Source organism: Caenorhabditis remanei, chromosome II, assembly GCF_010183535.1.
Source record: "Caenorhabditis remanei strain PX506 chromosome II, whole genome shotgun sequence".
NCBI classification, from domain to species: domain Eukaryota; kingdom Metazoa; phylum Nematoda; class Chromadorea; order Rhabditida; family Rhabditidae; genus Caenorhabditis; species Caenorhabditis remanei.
In genome coordinates this window covers 17,923,203-17,940,495 of record NC_071329.1, presented here as the reverse complement: position 1 = coordinate 17,940,495, position 17,293 = coordinate 17,923,203, and the positions used below count along the sequence as shown (strand labels likewise).

Genomic DNA, 17,293 nt, shown 5'->3' with positions numbered 1-17,293 from the left:
ATTAAAATTCCTAAAAACAGGGTATTTTTTATGAAATTAACTTCCCCCACCATTCTTATCTGTGTCGGAACCGGTTAGACACACTTCGACCAGAGGGTGAAGGAGTCTATAATACCCGGGCTGAGGTTTACTTCAGTAGACGCTGGTTCGAATCCTCCCGGGTTAGAAATCAATAAAATTATGACTGAAATTCCTAAAAACAGGACATTTTTAAATCTAGAAATCCACAAAATTATAATTAAAATTCCTAAAAACAGGGTTTTTTGAAATCTAGAAATCAACGAAATTATAATTGAAATTCCTAAAAACGGGACATTTTTAAATCTAGAAATCCACAAAATTATAATTAAAATTCCTAAAAACAGGGTATTTTTTATGAAATTAACTTCCCCCACCATTCTTATCTGTGTCGGAACCGGTTAGACACACTTCGACCAGAGGGTGAAGGAGTCTATAATACCCGGGCTGAGGTTTACTTCAGTAGACGCTGGTTCGAATCCTCCCGGGTTAGAAATCAATAAAATTATGACTGAAATTCCTAAAAACAGGACATTTTTAAATCTAGAAATCCACAAAATTATAATTAAAATTCCTAAAAACAGGGTATTTTTTATGAAATTAACTTCCCCCACCATTCTTATCTGTGTCGGAACCGGTTAGACACACTTCGACCAGAGGGTGAAGGAGTCTATAATACCCGGGCTGAGGTTTACTTCAGTAGACGCTGGTTCGAATCCTCCCGGGTTAGAAATCAATAAAATTATGACTGAAATTCCTAAAAACAGGACATTTTTAAATCTAGAAATCCACAAAATTATAATTAAAATTCCTAAAAACAGGATTTTTTGAAATCTAGAAATCAACGAAATTATAATTGAAATTCCTAAAAACGGGACATTTTTAAATCTAGAAATCAACGAAATTATAATTAAAATTCCAAAAATCAGGGTACTTTTTATGAAATTAACTTCCCCCACCATTCTTATCTACAAAAAAAAAGTGAATTGATGCTAAAAAACTTTGAACTTAAATCCTTTCAATTAAGCAAGGATTGGAATATTAATAACCTAAAAAACTATTTAGGAAAAAAAAACTGCTTAACCACGTGATACGTCAAAAACATTGTTGTGTCATGTAAACATAGTGTGGTAAAAAGGTATTACCTACTTGTTTCATTAAAATTATAGTTTTTCTCCAAAATTTCCGAAAAAACGGACTGATTTTGTTATTGGTCAAAAATCATTTTCATGTTTTAAAATTTTGCGAAAAAAATACACTGACGTTATTCATTTCAAGCCAAAAATTACAGCGTTCTACGTTCAAAAACAAAACACATTTTTTTTTGCTCTCTGAGCACCTACAGTACTACCGTAACCCGAAGCCCAAGCTCAAAAATTTTTGTATGGGCTACTAATGACCAATAGTATCTGTTTTTATAAAAATCTTTCCCTAGGGCACACGTTGCTCGAGTCTTACTGAGAGCGCGTCATTTGATAACCGAATAGTGTGATGAATGGAACTTGGAAGTGGCAATTGAGAAATGGATGAGTGTTAAGATTCCATTTCTCTAAAAGGAAGAGCCATATTAAACAAATACTTTCATGTAATAGGTTTCGAATCATACTAATATTGTTTTAGGCCGTTTTAAAAAGGGGAAGTACAAAGCTACGCTCAGACTGACTAAACCGCTAACGATCCTAGCTAGAAGATAGGTGTGGGCTGTTACTAGATGTATAGAGCTAGGTATCGATGATCATCGATTTCAGCTCAGCGTGCGCTCTACCGAACTGATTACTGTAGCCTAAAGATGTTTCTCCAATCTCCCTTCCTCAACAACCGTCTAAAACAACAACTTCTTACTTTTTCCTTTATTTGAATCAAAACACTTACAGATATGTGACCTATTCCATCCCGCTAAACTCGATATGACCAAATATCTGTGAAGAAAGAGAAGAGAAAGGTGCCCACGCAGTGATGGGCAAACTATCTGCGAAATGGGATTCTTTTTGGAGAGGTTTTGAAGTTGTTTTGACATTTCTAAAGCCATTTTAAGTTGGTAGATGACGTGCTACTTCAAGAATAGACTCTAACTATTTCTAGATTTGGAGGCGGCGCTTAAAATTCAAAATTTCGAAGTCGAAAACACCGAGTATTACTTTATATGAACGTTCCGCTCGTACTCCTTCAACCACCATCTAGTTCTCATTTTCTAACAAAGGTTTGTCGAATTGCCGAATAAAAAGTCAGCAATCCATTTTAAAAAATTCGGCAATTTCGGCAATTCGGCAACGGAATTGCCGCTCGTCCCTGGTTGGAAGTCGGAAGTCGGAATTAGATTTTTTCTCAAACCTTCAAAAACTCCAAGAGAAAAATCATAAAATTCGCGAAAATCAGTGGAAAATTAATTTTTGGCTGAAGAAAAGCCTACTTTCTGTCCTTTTAGACCATTTTTCCTTGTATTTCTGCGAAATACACTTTTCGAAAATTCCACAGTTATGGAATGACGGAAGTCGGAAGTAAAATTCCTTATCCGGAAGTAGGAAGTCGAAAGTCGGAAGTGATTTTTGTCATCCGGAAGTTAGAAGTCGGAATTCCATGCAACTCTGGTTGGTAGTGGTGTTTCTCATAATAAAAACCAGGACAAAAACTACCCTAATCAGAAAAGTACGAATCTGAACCGACTAAAAATCAAGAATTTTCAATTAAAAGTTAAAAGCCCTCAAGTTTCTGAAGCTTCGCAGAAACATAGATAAACAGAATCTGAAACACGCTTCACAGTTTGTCAATATCTCTTCTTTTAAAACAGTTAGGCGATTTTAAAAGTTGTTTTTTCTGACGGTCTATTGGTGGTATTGTCAATATTTCAATTAGCGGTATCTATGTTAATAAATTGTTTCATTTTTTCTGAAAATTGGCAAAAAGATAGATTAAAGTCCGCAGCTTCTTACTGGTCCAGAAGATTTTAAGTTGGGAATTCGGGATCTGAGGGCTATTTGGATGGATCCGAACCAGGGAAGGTCATGAGAATAAATGGTGCCGCGCTGGGTTTTTTAACTTTTGATTTGAATGTTTGTGAGATATCAAATTGTTGTCATCATTACCACTACCAATCATTTATTAATTACTTCCACTTATCATTATTACATTACAAAACGAAATCCCAGAACCAGTTCAATAAATCTCCACCGAGATATCATGTCCAGTATTGGCAGTGTCGGTAGTCCACTCGATCTCCTTCTCTTCATCACGACCGCCCATCTTTCTTTTGTAGTAGAAGAACCAGAAGGCAGCAGCTGCACCGGCAAGACACAGGAGAACGATCAGAATGATCAGGAAGATTAGCCAGCCCTGGAAAACTCAATACAATCGGTTCTGCATTTGAATTGAAAAACTGTCAGAAATTTCACCTACCGACATTCCACACATTCCAAGAGTATCGCAACAGACAAAATATGGACCGGTGTCTGTTTCACCACTTTTGTAGCTTTTTGTTTCGAAATCTGAAAATATTGCATGCGCTGTGAGAGTTGGAAGGAGCCGAGAAGGTCTTTGCCAAGAAGGTAATCTGTTGATTATGCAGTGTTTTATTCCTACTTACATTTTTCGCAGTCGGGCTCCAATTTGTCGTATACTTCTTTTTTTTTCATCGGATGATAGTGAGTTATACAATTTCCTGAATTCTTCCCTCCCTGCTTCAGTGTTTTTCCCTAAATTTGTTGATTCCTTAAATTCATTCATCTATAAGGATTGGTGGAGGAAGACTCAGAAGAGGTTCGGACAGTGAGAGATGAGAAATATCATGAGGTAAATGAGAGACGCCGAGAAAAAAAGATGGCGAGAGAGGGGAGCAAATAATGGTGACATCAGTGAGAAGGAACGCGTCAAAGGTGCGCCAGATGAGTGGAGAATAGTGGAGAGGGGGATTAGATAGATTACACAAAAGAAGAGACCTCAGCTCTAGATAATTGGACTTTCAATCTGAAATTATAGACATTTTTAGCATCTACAGACAGTTGTAGATCCAGTAGACAATCGACGAGGAGCTCCAGCGAGTTGGCCATTGGGAGTAGGATTGAGTCGGGGAAGATGAGCGAGCTGGAAATATCTTAATAAGTTTTATGAGCAAACAACTAGATTGGCATCACAATTTTTGGCTCGAAACGTCCAAAAGGACGAAAAAATCCAAATTGAAAAATGTCGCAGTCAGTTCCACTCTGACGGGTTATGTTCTTTCGAAATGTCAAAAACTAGGGTCTAATTTATTTTTCTAAACATCTCTAAGTCATTTACTATCTGTTGAGCCCAAAACCAACGGAATCCAATAAAAATTTAAAAAGTTACAGATTTTCGAAACTTCATTTCTACTCGAAGATTCATTTCTACTGTATCTCAGTCATCTTGTGTCAGATTTCAGCAAACATTTTATTTTTGAACTCAGCCAAGTCTCAGCTTTCAGAAAAGTACCCACAAGCCTATATTCCATTCAATTTGGGTCCCACCACGAAAACTACAGTAATCCGTGGTTTTCGTGTCGGGACCCAATATCATCGGAACCTAGGCTTGTGGGTACTTTTTTGAAAGCTCTTGTTCTTCTGAATTTGATAAAATTATTAAAAATCGGGAATACCGCAATATTGAGGTTTTCATGATTATAATTTTCCGAAAGCTGAGAGTACGCTGATTTCAAAAATATATTTAGTTTTTGGCCTCGAGGTCTGGTATTCGAGAAAAACATGGTCAAAGTTCTGAAAAAATGTCAAGTTATTACCTTATAGCCTCTTTCCTATCCCAAATTGCACAAAAAACTCAACAATTTACCATTTTATATCAAATTGTGCAAAAACTCTAAAAAATAGATGAAATTCGCATATAATCCTTCAATTTTCAGTTTTTTTTTCACAATTTTGGGTCTCACCACAAAAACCTCAGGTTTTCGCAACTTTTTATTAATTTTATCAGATTCATGACAACAAGAGCTTTAAGAAAAGTACCCACAAGCCTAGGTTCCGACGATATTGGGTCCCGACACGAAAACCTCGGATTACTGTAGTTTTCGTGGTGGGACCCAAATTAAATGGAATATAGGCTTGTGAGTACTTTTCTGAAAGCTGAGACTTGGCTGAGTTCGAAAATATAATTTTTCTTGAAATCTGACTCAAGATGACTGAGATACTGTAGAAATGAATTTTCGAAAAGTTACGAAAAGTTTCGAAAATCTGTAACTTTTTAATTTTCAATTGGATTCCGCTGGTTTTGAGCTCAAATAATAGGAAATGACTCAGAGATGTTTAGAAAAATAAATTGGAGCCTAGTTCTAGTTTCTACTCACCTCGCCTTCTCCACCTTCGCTCCTTCCACCTCCTTCAGCGCCTCCATTAACATCTGCACCTCTCCAATCACATCTTCATGCACTCGAAATTGAAAACATTTTCCATGCTCGGCTTCTACCATCAAAAACTCAATCAAATCCATGACATGTTCCTTGAAAAATATCTCATGAGTTACAAGAACATCCCGGTTTTTCAAAGTCTTCATAGTCTGGTATCTTTCTTCATCTCCGAAATCGTTGAATATCAATTTCTGAGCAGTTTGCACCAGTGGGTGCTCAAACGCAAAGTCACCATGGATCTCTAGAGAATCGAATAGGTTCTGGTGGTTTAAGGAGTGGTACAGATTATTTAAGACCTCTGTAGCATCCGTTTTTATGTCCAAATTTTTCACTGACACTATTTTAAGACCGTCCAAGATGGTCCCTTCGGTCCTCAGGGTGTCTACTATTAGGGTTCGATTCCCGATCACTTTCGACTGTAAGTACTTCATAGCTTCTGGAAGAAGTTTTGTATAGCCAACAACTTCCATTTTCAGCGGAGCTCCATTTTTCAGGATAGTTAGCAACAGATAATGCTCAAAGGGTGGGGAAGTGCGTTTATATCGATGGTAGAGAGGGGTCAACTCATCCTGCAGCTCCTCGATCCTTGGAATAAGAAAAGGATCGTCAGCCAACTGTAATTCCAGCAACTCCTCTTGCAACTCCTCCATTCTATCCATAAATTTCAGTTCCTCGCTGACAAACTTATTTTCACGAAACAAGGTATCCCCTGGATCCCTAGGAATATTCGGCTCATACCGAATCCCGTAGATATCCACGTCATAATTCAGCCCTCCTTGCTCGTTGATTTCCTTGACAGCCTCGGGAGTCTTTTCGATCGGATAATGACGGATTATACCGAGATTGTAAGTGATGTCGTTGACTTGGAGGCTTGTGGGAGTGACGGAGAGAGTTTGGATGGGGAGAGGCAAGGGTTCTTCGAAAGGACGGATGGTGGGGCACCTTCGGGAGAGGTTGGATCTGGAAATTTCGTCATTTTTAGACATTAGCGCGGTTTTATCAGCACCTTATCAGTTTTAGACGTTTTAGACACCTTGATCTTTATCATTTGTGTTTTTGATAGTGTAATCTTATCAATTATAGATAACTGAGTCTGCATGTTGTCTAGGTCGTTATTATTACAAACTTTATCGAAAGTGTTTCAGTGCTGATATTAGTCCTCACAAGTATCGAATTTTCAGAACTGATAACAATTTTGAGAAGGCTCGTAATAATGCTTATGTCAGACTGACTTATCTACAACTGATAAGAAGATTACACTAACAAAAACACAAATGATAAAAATCCGGGCTTGTCTAAAACGGCTGAAACTGATAAGATAATGTTTTTTGACAAGGAAATGTTTAGTTTTGATGACAGATATGTTATGTACGCATCAGAGATGTTGGGAAGTGAAAATTTTCTTATCCGGAAGTCGGAAGTCGGAAGTTGGAAGTGATTTTTCTTATCAGGAAGTCGGAAGTCGGAAGTCGAAACCCGGATGTCGGAATTATATTTTTTCGCAAATATTCAAAAACTCCAAGAGAAAAATCATAAAATTGCCGAAAATCAGTGGAAAATTAGTGAAGTGAAAAAAGCCCGGAAGTCGGAAGTCGGAATTCCCAACAACACTGGTACGCATGTGATTTTATGATAAGAAAGACATGACAGTTTATCAGGAAAGGTCACGGAGTCAGTTTTTAAAATTCTAAACGCGTCAAAGGTGCGCCAGACAACCCGTTTTTAAGACGAGAAAATCTGGTATTCAAGAAAAGCAAGGTCAAAGTTCTAAAAAGTGACAAATTAATACATTTCTAACACGCAGAAATTGCAAAAAAATTCAAAAAATTTTCGCGTGTTTCTTTAAAATATGAGTGAAAATGACTTAAAAATGAGTTGTCTGGCGTGATTCTGGCGCGTTTTCTTGAGGTTTATCTATAAATTACATTATCTGGCGCATGCGCTTCGAAAATCCAAAAATCCGAAAAAATGGGTTGTCTGGCGCACCTTTGACACGTTTTTAAATTCATAAATTCAAAAACTCAAAATTTATTTGTCATTTGTCATAACCTTAACCTTGTTATTGTCTCTTCTCTATCCCAAATTGCACAAAAATTCAAAAAATTCACCATTTTTATATCAAGTTGTGCGAAAACTCTCAAAAATGGCAAAACACCACATATTTTCCATCGATTTTCAGTTTTTAAATTGAAAAACGCGTCAAATGTGCGCCAGACATCCCTTTTTTGGGCTTTTGGACTTTTCAAGCGCGTCAAAGGTGCGCCAGATAATGTATTTTGAGATAAACCTCAAGAAAACGCGCCAGAATCGCATCAGACAACTCATTTTTAAAGAGACACGCGAAAAACTTGTTGAATTTTTTTGCAATTTTGCCGTCCAATTCCCCATAAAAACTCACCTCAAATTCGGATTCATGAATTTCAACACATATTCCATACATGTTTTATCCATGGCTTCAGTCATAGTGTGTAGAATTACAAGGGAAAATTGAAGGAAGAAAATGCGGCAAAGGGAAACAAACGTGTGGAAATAGTGGAGTCGACTAGAGAAAAGGAGAAAAATGTGAAGAGGGGAAGAGCTCCGTGAAGAAAAGGAGGGAAGTTTATACAAGAGCAAGACGGCGAGGAGAAGAGGAGACGGAGATGCAGGACACACAGACAGACAGACGTACAAGTAGTGCATAAGAATGGATGTCAATCTTTGACCCACCGTATCTCACCAGGTTGCGTAGTTATCAAACATTTACTGACTATTAAAATGTAGCTTGTAAAATTTACTCCATTTTAGCTGTTGACAACTTTTTGATATCCCCGCCCACTTTTGAGATACACGCGTTTGAAGATAGAGGGCCAGTGTTGTTGGGAATTCCGACTTCCGACATAAGGAATTTTACTTCCGACTTCTGTCATTACATAACGGTGCAATTTCGGAAAAGTAAATTTCGCAGAAATACATGGAAAAATGGTCTAAAAGGACAGAAAATAGGCTTTTCTTCAGCAAAAAACTAATTTTCTACTGATTTTCGCGAATTTTATGAACTTTTTCTAGGAGTTTTTGAATCTTTGCGAAAAAATCTAATACCGACTTCCGACTTCCGACTTCCGGGTGTTTTTTACTTCCGACTTCCGGATAAGAAATTTTACTTCCGACTTCCGACTTCCGACTTCCTGATAAGAAAAATCACTTCCAACTTCCGACTTCCGACTTCCGTATAAGAAAAATCACTTCCAACTTCCGACTTCCGACTTCCGTATAAGAAAAAAATGTCACTAAAATGCATACTTGCAACAGGAAGGCCCGGCTGAAGAAATTTGAACTGAAATTTTGAACAAAATTTGAATTTTTTAAAATTTTTCCCAAAAATGTCGAATTTTTGACTATACTTCAGAATTCAATCAAAAGATAGTTATGCATCAAAAATTGAAATTTTTAATGTGAAATTTCAAAAAAAAATCTTAAAATTCGGTTAAAAATAGGAACGTTTTTTTGAAGACGGGCCTTCGGGATTTAAAATTTCTCTACCGGCCCCGGCCCGGCCCGGGAAAACTGAATACATATTTGTAATCGGCGTTTTTTCAGCTTTCCAATGGTATAGGTCACGCCCCATAACTCCATGACCTTCCCTAGTAAAAACAGTAGCCCCCAAAATCAAATACAATTTCAGTACGTCGGTTTCGTGTTCCCCAAAAGCGTCTCCCTCATCCCGAAACCTGAAGTGTCTTGGAATGGAACAAGAAAAGTATGGAAACGAGTCGCGGGATTTCATGAAGTGAGTTATTTAGTTAATTAGTACATATAAGGTCCGTGTAAGGGTCTATTCTTTTTGCATGTTTCATTTATGGAGAATCGTGATAGTTTTCATGTTTTTTTTCCAATTTTCAGATCAGCCAAGTTTTACAACTACTTTTCAACATACATTACCAAACATTTATTATTTACTTTTATTTTCAACCATTAAAAAAAGAACATTTTATAAAAAGAAATCACATAATCAGTTCAATAAGTCTCCACGGAGATATCATGTTGAGTATTGGCAGTGTTGGCAGTCGACTCGATCTCCTTCTCTTCATCACGACCGCCCATCTTTCTTTTGTAGTAGAAGAACCAGAAGGCAGCAGCTGCACCGGCAAGACACAGAAGAACGATCAGAATGATCAGGAAGATGAGCCAGCCCTGAAAAAATCAATACATAGGGTAGTGAATGGAAATGAAAAACTGTCAAACGTTTGACCTACCGACATGCCGCACATTCCTAAAATATCACAACATATTCCATAACCATAGCTGTCCTTTTTGCCATTTTTGTAGTTGTCCGTTTTGAAATCTGAAAAATTGGATTGATCTTGCTTATTGGTTTTCTTTCGTTAATAGAAACCTTTTCGAATACATAAATACTTTTCCTGTATTTATAAACATTTTGTGATCTCCTGGACTTAAACTTACATTTATCGCAGTGAGGTTTTAAACCGTCATATGCTTCCTGTTGTTTTTCCGAGGATAGTTTGTTATAATTTTTCTTTCCTTGTTCAATTTCCGATGCTGGCGCTGTTTGCTCGAAACCATATGCTATCAATTGCTCCACAAATTGTTCCACATCGTTTTTAGACGGCATTCCTTGTTCGAAGATTGAAGTTGCTTTTGATTGAAGAGAAACTATGAACTGACTTTTTCTCCCGAAAAATCGATATTTATATGCAAAAAATCAGTGCAAAAAGAATTGACCATGGCACGGCCCGTCCAGAGAAAAAGAATGACGGCCCTTGCCATGGTCAATTCTTTATTTGTTTATTTTATTTGTGGAGAATGGTGATATAATGGGCAGCTAGTGCAATAGTTGCCCAGTGGTTTGTGCATGGGCAACTTCTACCGCTAGCGGCCTCGACAACGTCTACGGTGTGGAAGCGCCCATGATAGCGCGGTTCCCTATTACAGGTGCCGTAATAATACCAATATTTACGCTGTGTTCATTATTACCAATCATTTATTTTTCAATTTTTCATCTTCACTTGCTATCACATTACAAAACGAAATCACAGAATCAGTTCAATAAGTCTCCACGGAGATATCAGGTCCAGTATTGGCAGTGTCGACAGTCGACTCGATCTCCTTCTCTTCATCACGACCGCCCATCTTTCTTTTGTAGTAGAAGAACCAGAAGGCAGCAGCTGCACCCGCAAGACACAGAAGAACGATCAGAATGATCAGGAAGATGATCCAGCCCTGGAAAATTGAAAATGCATTTTCCTGGATTAAAGTCAACAAATTCACTTACCGACATGCCGCACATTCCGAGAAGATCACAACAGTATAAATACCCAAAGGTGTCCGATTTGCCACTTTTGTAGCTCTCCGATTCAAAATCTGGAAAATTAGATTGATGTTGCTTATCGCTTTTCTCCCGTCAATAAAAAGTCTGTTTTTCGAATACATGAATACTTTCGCTATGCTGACGTTGTGATCTCCTGGACTGTTGTTCAACTTACATTTTTCGCAGTAAGGTTTCAAAGAGTCACGCATTTCTTGTTTTCCTTTTGAGGGTAATTCGTTATACAGTTTCTTCTTCTTTTCAATAGCCCATGCTGGCGCAGTGTCATCAAAATTATTTATCTCATTTGGACCCATTTCTTTTCCACTTGTTCGAAATTTGAAGATGCTTTTGATTGAGAAAAAACACTGAACTGACTTTTCTCCCGAAAAATCGATATTTATATGCGGACAATCACTGCAAAAAAAATGACGGGTCGTGCCACGGTCGATTCTTTTTTGTATATTTTTCTTAAGAATGATGATAATTTTTGTGTTGACAAGATTTTATGTGTGATCCTGAAAGTTTTCGGTTATTTCAGGTTTTCATGTTATTTTCTGTTCAATTTTAAGTTTAAACACCACACTTTTTAGAAAAAAAGGGATGGACTTTTCCAAGAGAAAAGAGGTAACCCGTCCCCTCTCTTCAAAATAGTGGGGTCCCCCGATGATTGGCGTCTTGGAATAAGAAAGAAGGAAACCCTTTTTTCGAAAAGTTTCTTATGCATTGGGACTCGGAGAACAAAATTCGACTGGTGTAGAGAAAGAGAGAACACATTGAGCCCTTGAGAGACGCAGAGAAGAAAAGAGATGGGCTCTTCCACAAAATGAGAGAAAAGGGGCTACCCGAGAGCCGTCCCCTCGAGAAAAGGAGCAGCGCCATCTTTTTTGACAAAGAGACGCAGAAAAAGCGGAGTGTCCGAGGGGTCTTTCCCCTTATTCTTACTCCCAGACATGTATCGGAGCTGAGACTTCTTGTGTTGATGGTCGACCCCTTGTATATAATGATTCTTTTGGAAATCTAACTTTTATTTATTTATTCTATTATGGGTACTTCTTAATACTGGTATTAAGTATTCAGTGTGATTTTACTTTTTTTGATTTGAACTTGGATTGCGGGTAAAAAAGTGAGTTTTAATTGAACAAATAACTTGGAATTGTTTAAGTACCAGACGGGAAAAGTCTATGTATTTTAAACTATATTTTGTCAGTTCGCCTCTTTTCGATATTTCCTTTGGGAATTGAGATTTATCGCTGCGAAATTTGAAAAAGAGTAATACCCAGAGACGCCAGTTCGAAGCGATATAGATCGGTTTCTAGAAGAGTTATCAAAAAGTTGTTAACTATCAAATTATCAATCAATATCCATTGAATATTTCATTAGTTGAAACAAATTTCATACCTGTGAAATCAGCCGAGATATGATGCTCTAAACTTTTCCTATGTCCTGGCCTAGGATCCGATCACTCGGTTATTATGTGTGGACACAGCTGAAACAAGTGATACCGTAATATTTTGGAGAGAAATGTCTCAATTTGACTGAATTTTCAGGTTATCCGAGCAATTTTTAGGGGAAAATTGATGACTTGAAAAACTGGAATCCAAAATATTACGGTATCACTCGTTTCAGCTGTTACTTCATTTTCGTGGTGGCCGAGCCCCACAATGGCCGAGTTGACGTATCCTAGGCCAGCAACTCCTTTTTATACCTGTTACCATAAAGGTGTTACGGTATACTAAAACCCATACTTGCAAATTTACGGTCCGGTAGAGCATTTTCAAGGCCTGGCCCGGCTTCAAAAAAGGTACCTATTTTTAACCAAATTTTTTGAACTTTTTTGAAATTTTACATTAAAAATTTCAATTTTTTGATGCACAACTAGCTTTTGATTGAATTCTGAGGTATAGTCAAAAATTCGACATTTTTGGGAAAAAATTCAAAAAAATTTTTCGTTCAAAATTTCGTTCAAACTTTCGTTCAAAATTTCAGTTCAAATTTTTCAGCCGGGTCCGGGTCGAGGAAATTCTCGTCACTGCCCGGCCCACCCTAGTTTTATGATTTGTTCAATCTGAAATTAATGTTATTTTAGGAAAAAGTCATCATCGAAGCTTTAAATGTTGCACAAGTATAGAAGTTGAAAATAACGGTAAGTTTTTAAAGTTTTTTTTTCAGAAAAATCAAACAAAAAACTGTTTTTTTAGTGTCCCAATCGTTTCCGAAAACCGGCAATTATTAAAATTGGAAATCTATCACAACTGCTCTAAACTGAAAAGATAAGGTAAGTTATTTCTGGAAATCCAAGCATAAAGTTATTACTATTTATGGTATGAAAATATAATAAGTTTTTTTTTCAGACTCATCAATCAAGACAGTAGATCTTTTAAGTGAGTTTTTGAGTTTCAATTATCTCAGATCTAATTAGGGAAGGTCTTTGGAGTTATTGGACGTGACTTATATCATTGGAAAGCTGAAATCTCGTTGATTCCAATAATATCTTCAATTTTTGCCCCACAAGGCCTGGTATTCCAGAAAAACAATTTTAAAATTCTGAAAATGTCAAATTATTACCTTATTACCTTTTTTCAAGCCCAAATTTCACAGAAAATTCAAAAATTCTCCATTTTTATATCAAACTGTGTGAAAACTCTCAAAAATCGTTAAAAATCGCATATTTTTCATCAATTTTTAGGTTTTGAATTTAAAAACGCGTCAAAGGTACGCCAGACAAAAAAGAGTCATTGGACGTGACCTATATCATTTAAAAGCTGAAATAATGCTGATTTCAAATATATATTCAGTTTTTGGCCTCGATGCTTAGTATTTGAGAAAAAAAGAGGACAAAGTTCGGAAAAATAGAGATCTAGCGTGACAGAAAGGTTTTATTTTGACATTTTTCTGAATTTTGACCTTGTTTTTTCTCGTCCTAAAAACGGGTTGTCTGGCGTACCTTTGACGCGTTTTAAAACTCAAAAAACTGATAATTGATGGAAAATATGCGATTTTTAGCCATTTTTGAGAGTTTTCGCACAATTTGACATAAAAATGGTGAATTTTTGAATTTTTTGCAATTTGGGCTTGAGAAGTGGCAATAATTGCAATAAGGTAATGATTTGACATTTTCAGAACTTTGACCTTATTTTTCTCGAATACCAGGAATCGAGACTAAAATCTGAATATATATATTTCAAATCAGCGTAATTTCAGCTTTCCAATGATATAAATCACGTAACATAACTCCAAACTGACTGCATGACCTTCTCTAGAAATATAAATCCAATATATTTTTTATTTTTCAGCTACTCTTCCTACGAGAATCATGGCCACCAACGAAAACTACAACGGAGTTTAAATAATGTTTTAATTTTATATTTCTACTTCAATAAATAGTTATGAATTTTATATATTCCTTCTAAAGAGATGCAAACGCCTTCCCTTCTCGTATAGAAGTCTTGAAACTTTTTTTTTCAATTCGTCATACTATGCATTTTAAATGGAGGAAAAAGAGATGAAAGCGGATACTCCCTAAGTAGTATTCAATTCTTTGGGGTGACGTCTGGGAACGTCATTCTGTGCATTTTAAATGGGACACTGAGCAAAAAAAGCGGAGAGCCACTCAAAAATAGTGAGCACTGTTGAGAAACGCAGTAAAGAAAAGGGATGGGCTCTTCTGGGAAAAAAGGTCAGCTCCCCTCTTTTAGAAATAGTCGGCTGGGAACATCATCCTCGCCGAAAAGAGAGCACAAGCTCCTGAAAAACAGTTGAGAGACACAGAGAAGAAAAGGGAGCGGCGCCGCAAGGCACCCGAGAGCCGTCCCCTCTTTTTGAAATAGTGGAGACCCAGAGAAGCAGAAAAAGCTCCGAAGGTCCGAAGGGTCCCTTCCCTCATTCTTACTGCTAGAAATGTATCGGAGCTGAGACTTCTTGTGTTGATGGTCGACCCTTTGTATATAATGATTATTTTGGAATTCTAATTTTTATTTATTCAATCTATTATGGGTATTTCTTCACTACTGGTATTAAACTACTTCTTGTTCTTGCTATTTTTTTATTGTGATGGTGCATGCCAAATCTTCCAACAAGTATTGGAAAAAACCAGATGGGGCCATGAAAGCCGAGTTTTTCGGACGTGTTACTTGCCATTTGGATGTTGTTTGGTGTGTTCAACTCATGTACATGGAAGAAGACGTAAGGCTTACCCTCTGTATTTCACACAAAAAAGATGTCAAATATTTCAGTAAATTTGCTCGAATGGGTCACGATCGCTAGAAAACTACGTTTTCCTGAACTACCGATGTGAGTCTTCAACATTTATCTTTTTAATTATATACTTTTCATTTTCAGGATGAATGAGCCTTATGTTTTGATTCAACACGACTGCTCGAAAGACAATACCAAATATCGCTACGAACACAAGTACCCGGCACAAAGCAACAAAATCAAGTAAGATAATTAAATTACATATTCAATTAGATTTAAAAAACAATTCATATTTAGTTGTACTTCCTACGAATACGATCTCAATTTGCTCGAGTTGGGACAAGGCAATATAGGATCTGTGACAGCAAAGATATCAACAAAAGAAAATCGCCTGGATTTGAAGACATGCCTGCACCATGGGGAGTTTTGCCACCTAATGGAGAGTTCCCAACTGAAAGATGCCTCAATATGTCTACTGCAGCAAGAGCCCCTCAAAAATGACTCTGATTATGATGACTTGATTTAATTATTTTGTTGTTCATTTGTATAATTTATTATTCATTTTTCGAAAATCACTCTTTTTTAATAAAAATAAACAATTAGTAAAGAAAATGTCTCATTCGGGGTCATTGGACGAAAAATGAAACAAATTAAAAAAAGATAACGAATATAAACATCAATTACTTGGTTTCAATTATTTTATGATTTATTTTTATCACATCTAACTCAGGTTCCTCATTCTAATTTTCCGAAAAACCCTTTTAATGAAACTTTGCTGTTTTTCCACCCAGGAGCATGTTTTCTTCATCTTTTTAGTGAAGTGACCAAAAAAAGAAGTATGCGTCTTCTCCGCTATCGTGGGCACTTTGAGACCTGTAACCCTTCGAACACTGTTGAGAGACGCAGAGAAGAAAAGTGATGTGCTCTTCCGGGAGAAATGGGGTCAGCTCCCATCTTTTTGAAATTGTGGAGACCCAAAGAAGCAAAAAAAGCAGAAAGTGGGAAGGGTCCCTTATTCTTACTCCAAGAAATGTATCGGAGCTGAGACTTCTTGTGTTGATGGTCGACCCCCTTGTATATAATGATTATTTTGGAATTCTAATTTTTATTTATTCATTCTATTATGGGTTTTCTTTCCTACTGGTATTAAGTATTCAGTGTGATTCTACTGATTTCAATTGGGATTGTTGGTGAAACAGTGAGTTTTATAAAACAAATGACTTGGAATTGTATAAGTAGAGCCACCGAACAATTTTGACTTAATTTTGACGAAATTTTTACCAAATTTAGATGGTTTTTGGAGGTACGTGTAAAGAGGAACACTTGTTAGCGGTATATCTCGGTGTCCAGAAGAAACATCAAAATGTTGTCAACTATAAAATTATCCATCAATATCTATAGAATATTTCATTAGTTGAAACAAATTTTATAGCTGTGAAATCAGTCGAGACATGATGTTCCAAACGTTTTCTATGTCCTGGCCTAGGATCCGCCATCGCGCCACAAAAATGACGTCACAGCTGAAACAAGTCATACCGTAATATTTTGAGCTTCAGATTTTCAAGCGATTTTTTCTGAAAAACAATGATAACTTGAAAACCTGAATTCCAAAATATTACGGTATCACTCGTTTCAGCTGTTATTTTATTTTCGTGGTAGTCAAGTCCCACGATGGCCGAGTTGACGGCTCCTAGGGCTTCTTTTTATACCTGTTTTAATAAAATTATAGGTTTTACGGTGTCCTAAAGTCCCCTTTCTTTTTCAGAAGAGAGGAATTGCGAAATGGAGAAGCTGGATTGAAAACTCAGTGCTAATAATGAAGAATTTGGAAGCAAGAGAAAAATGGAATTGCTGAAAAGAAAGAAGAATTGGGAGCAGCGATGCGAAATGTTGAAGTTAGGGATGGAGATCAAAAAGAATTTTCTTCTCTCATTTGCTTTATAATTTTAAAATGTTTCTTAATAAATCTTTTTTTTAGAATCCTCTTTGATAGTTTCTTCATTTTTTATACCAGCAATGGAAAACGAAACATTTCAGATAAAATCATCGAGAAACTTCTGGAATCGGCCGATCGGTTTTTGATGCCAGAAGTTTTTCATCAGACCAAAGTTTCTCACTCCATCATTTTGTCATTTCAAATGGAACTCGTGGAACTAAATTCGACTGCTGTGAAGAAAAAGAGCACGCTGGGCCCTTGAGAGACTCAGATAGAAAAAGGAAAGGACTCTAATAAGAGAAAACTGGTCACCCGAGAGCGGTCCCCTCTTTTCGAAATAGTGTAGCCCCTCGCTGAGACCCAGAGAATCAGAAAAAGCAGAAGGTCCGAAGGGTCCCTTCCCTCATTCTTTCTCCCAGAAATGTATCGGAGCTGAGACTTCTTGTGTTGATGGTCGACCCCTTGT

The 17,293-nt window shown here is 36.9% G+C and overlaps 4 protein-coding genes across 4 annotated transcripts; 1 reads left to right on the top strand and 3 right to left on the bottom strand.

The window, feature by feature from the left end:
- Positions 1-3,932: 3,932 nt before the first annotated feature.
- Positions 3,933-7,852, bottom strand: GCK72_007780 (uncharacterized protein; the record flags this gene model as incomplete). The annotated part of the gene is made up of 3 exons (XM_003107060.2): positions 3,933-4,095; positions 5,330-6,349; positions 7,788-7,852. 3 exons carry the CDS (start codon positions 7,850-7,852, stop codon positions 3,933-3,935), a joined length of 1,248 nt encoding a protein of 415 aa, XP_003107108.2.
- A 1,533-nt stretch (positions 7,853-9,385) lies between these two features.
- GCK72_007779 (uncharacterized protein) lies at positions 9,386-10,001 on the bottom strand (the record flags this gene model as incomplete). The annotated part of the gene is made up of 3 exons (XM_003107208.2): positions 9,386-9,562; positions 9,625-9,713; positions 9,833-10,001. The coding sequence occupies 3 exons, from the start codon at positions 9,999-10,001 to the stop codon at positions 9,386-9,388; spliced, it is 435 nt and encodes a 144-aa protein (XP_003107256.2).
- Positions 10,002-10,432: 431 nt separating this feature from the next.
- Positions 10,433-11,011, bottom strand: GCK72_007778 (uncharacterized protein; the record flags this gene model as incomplete). The annotated part of the gene is made up of 3 exons (XM_053726442.1): positions 10,433-10,609; positions 10,662-10,750; positions 10,873-11,011. 3 exons carry the CDS (start codon positions 11,009-11,011, stop codon positions 10,433-10,435), a joined length of 405 nt encoding a protein of 134 aa, XP_053590636.1.
- A 3,902-nt stretch (positions 11,012-14,913) lies between these two features.
- Positions 14,914-15,417, top strand: GCK72_007777 (uncharacterized protein; the record flags this gene model as incomplete). The annotated part of the gene is made up of 3 exons (XM_053726441.1): positions 14,914-14,987; positions 15,036-15,134; positions 15,189-15,417. 3 exons carry the CDS (start codon positions 14,914-14,916, stop codon positions 15,415-15,417), a joined length of 402 nt encoding a protein of 133 aa, XP_053590635.1.
- Positions 15,418-17,293: the final 1,876 nt, after the last annotated feature.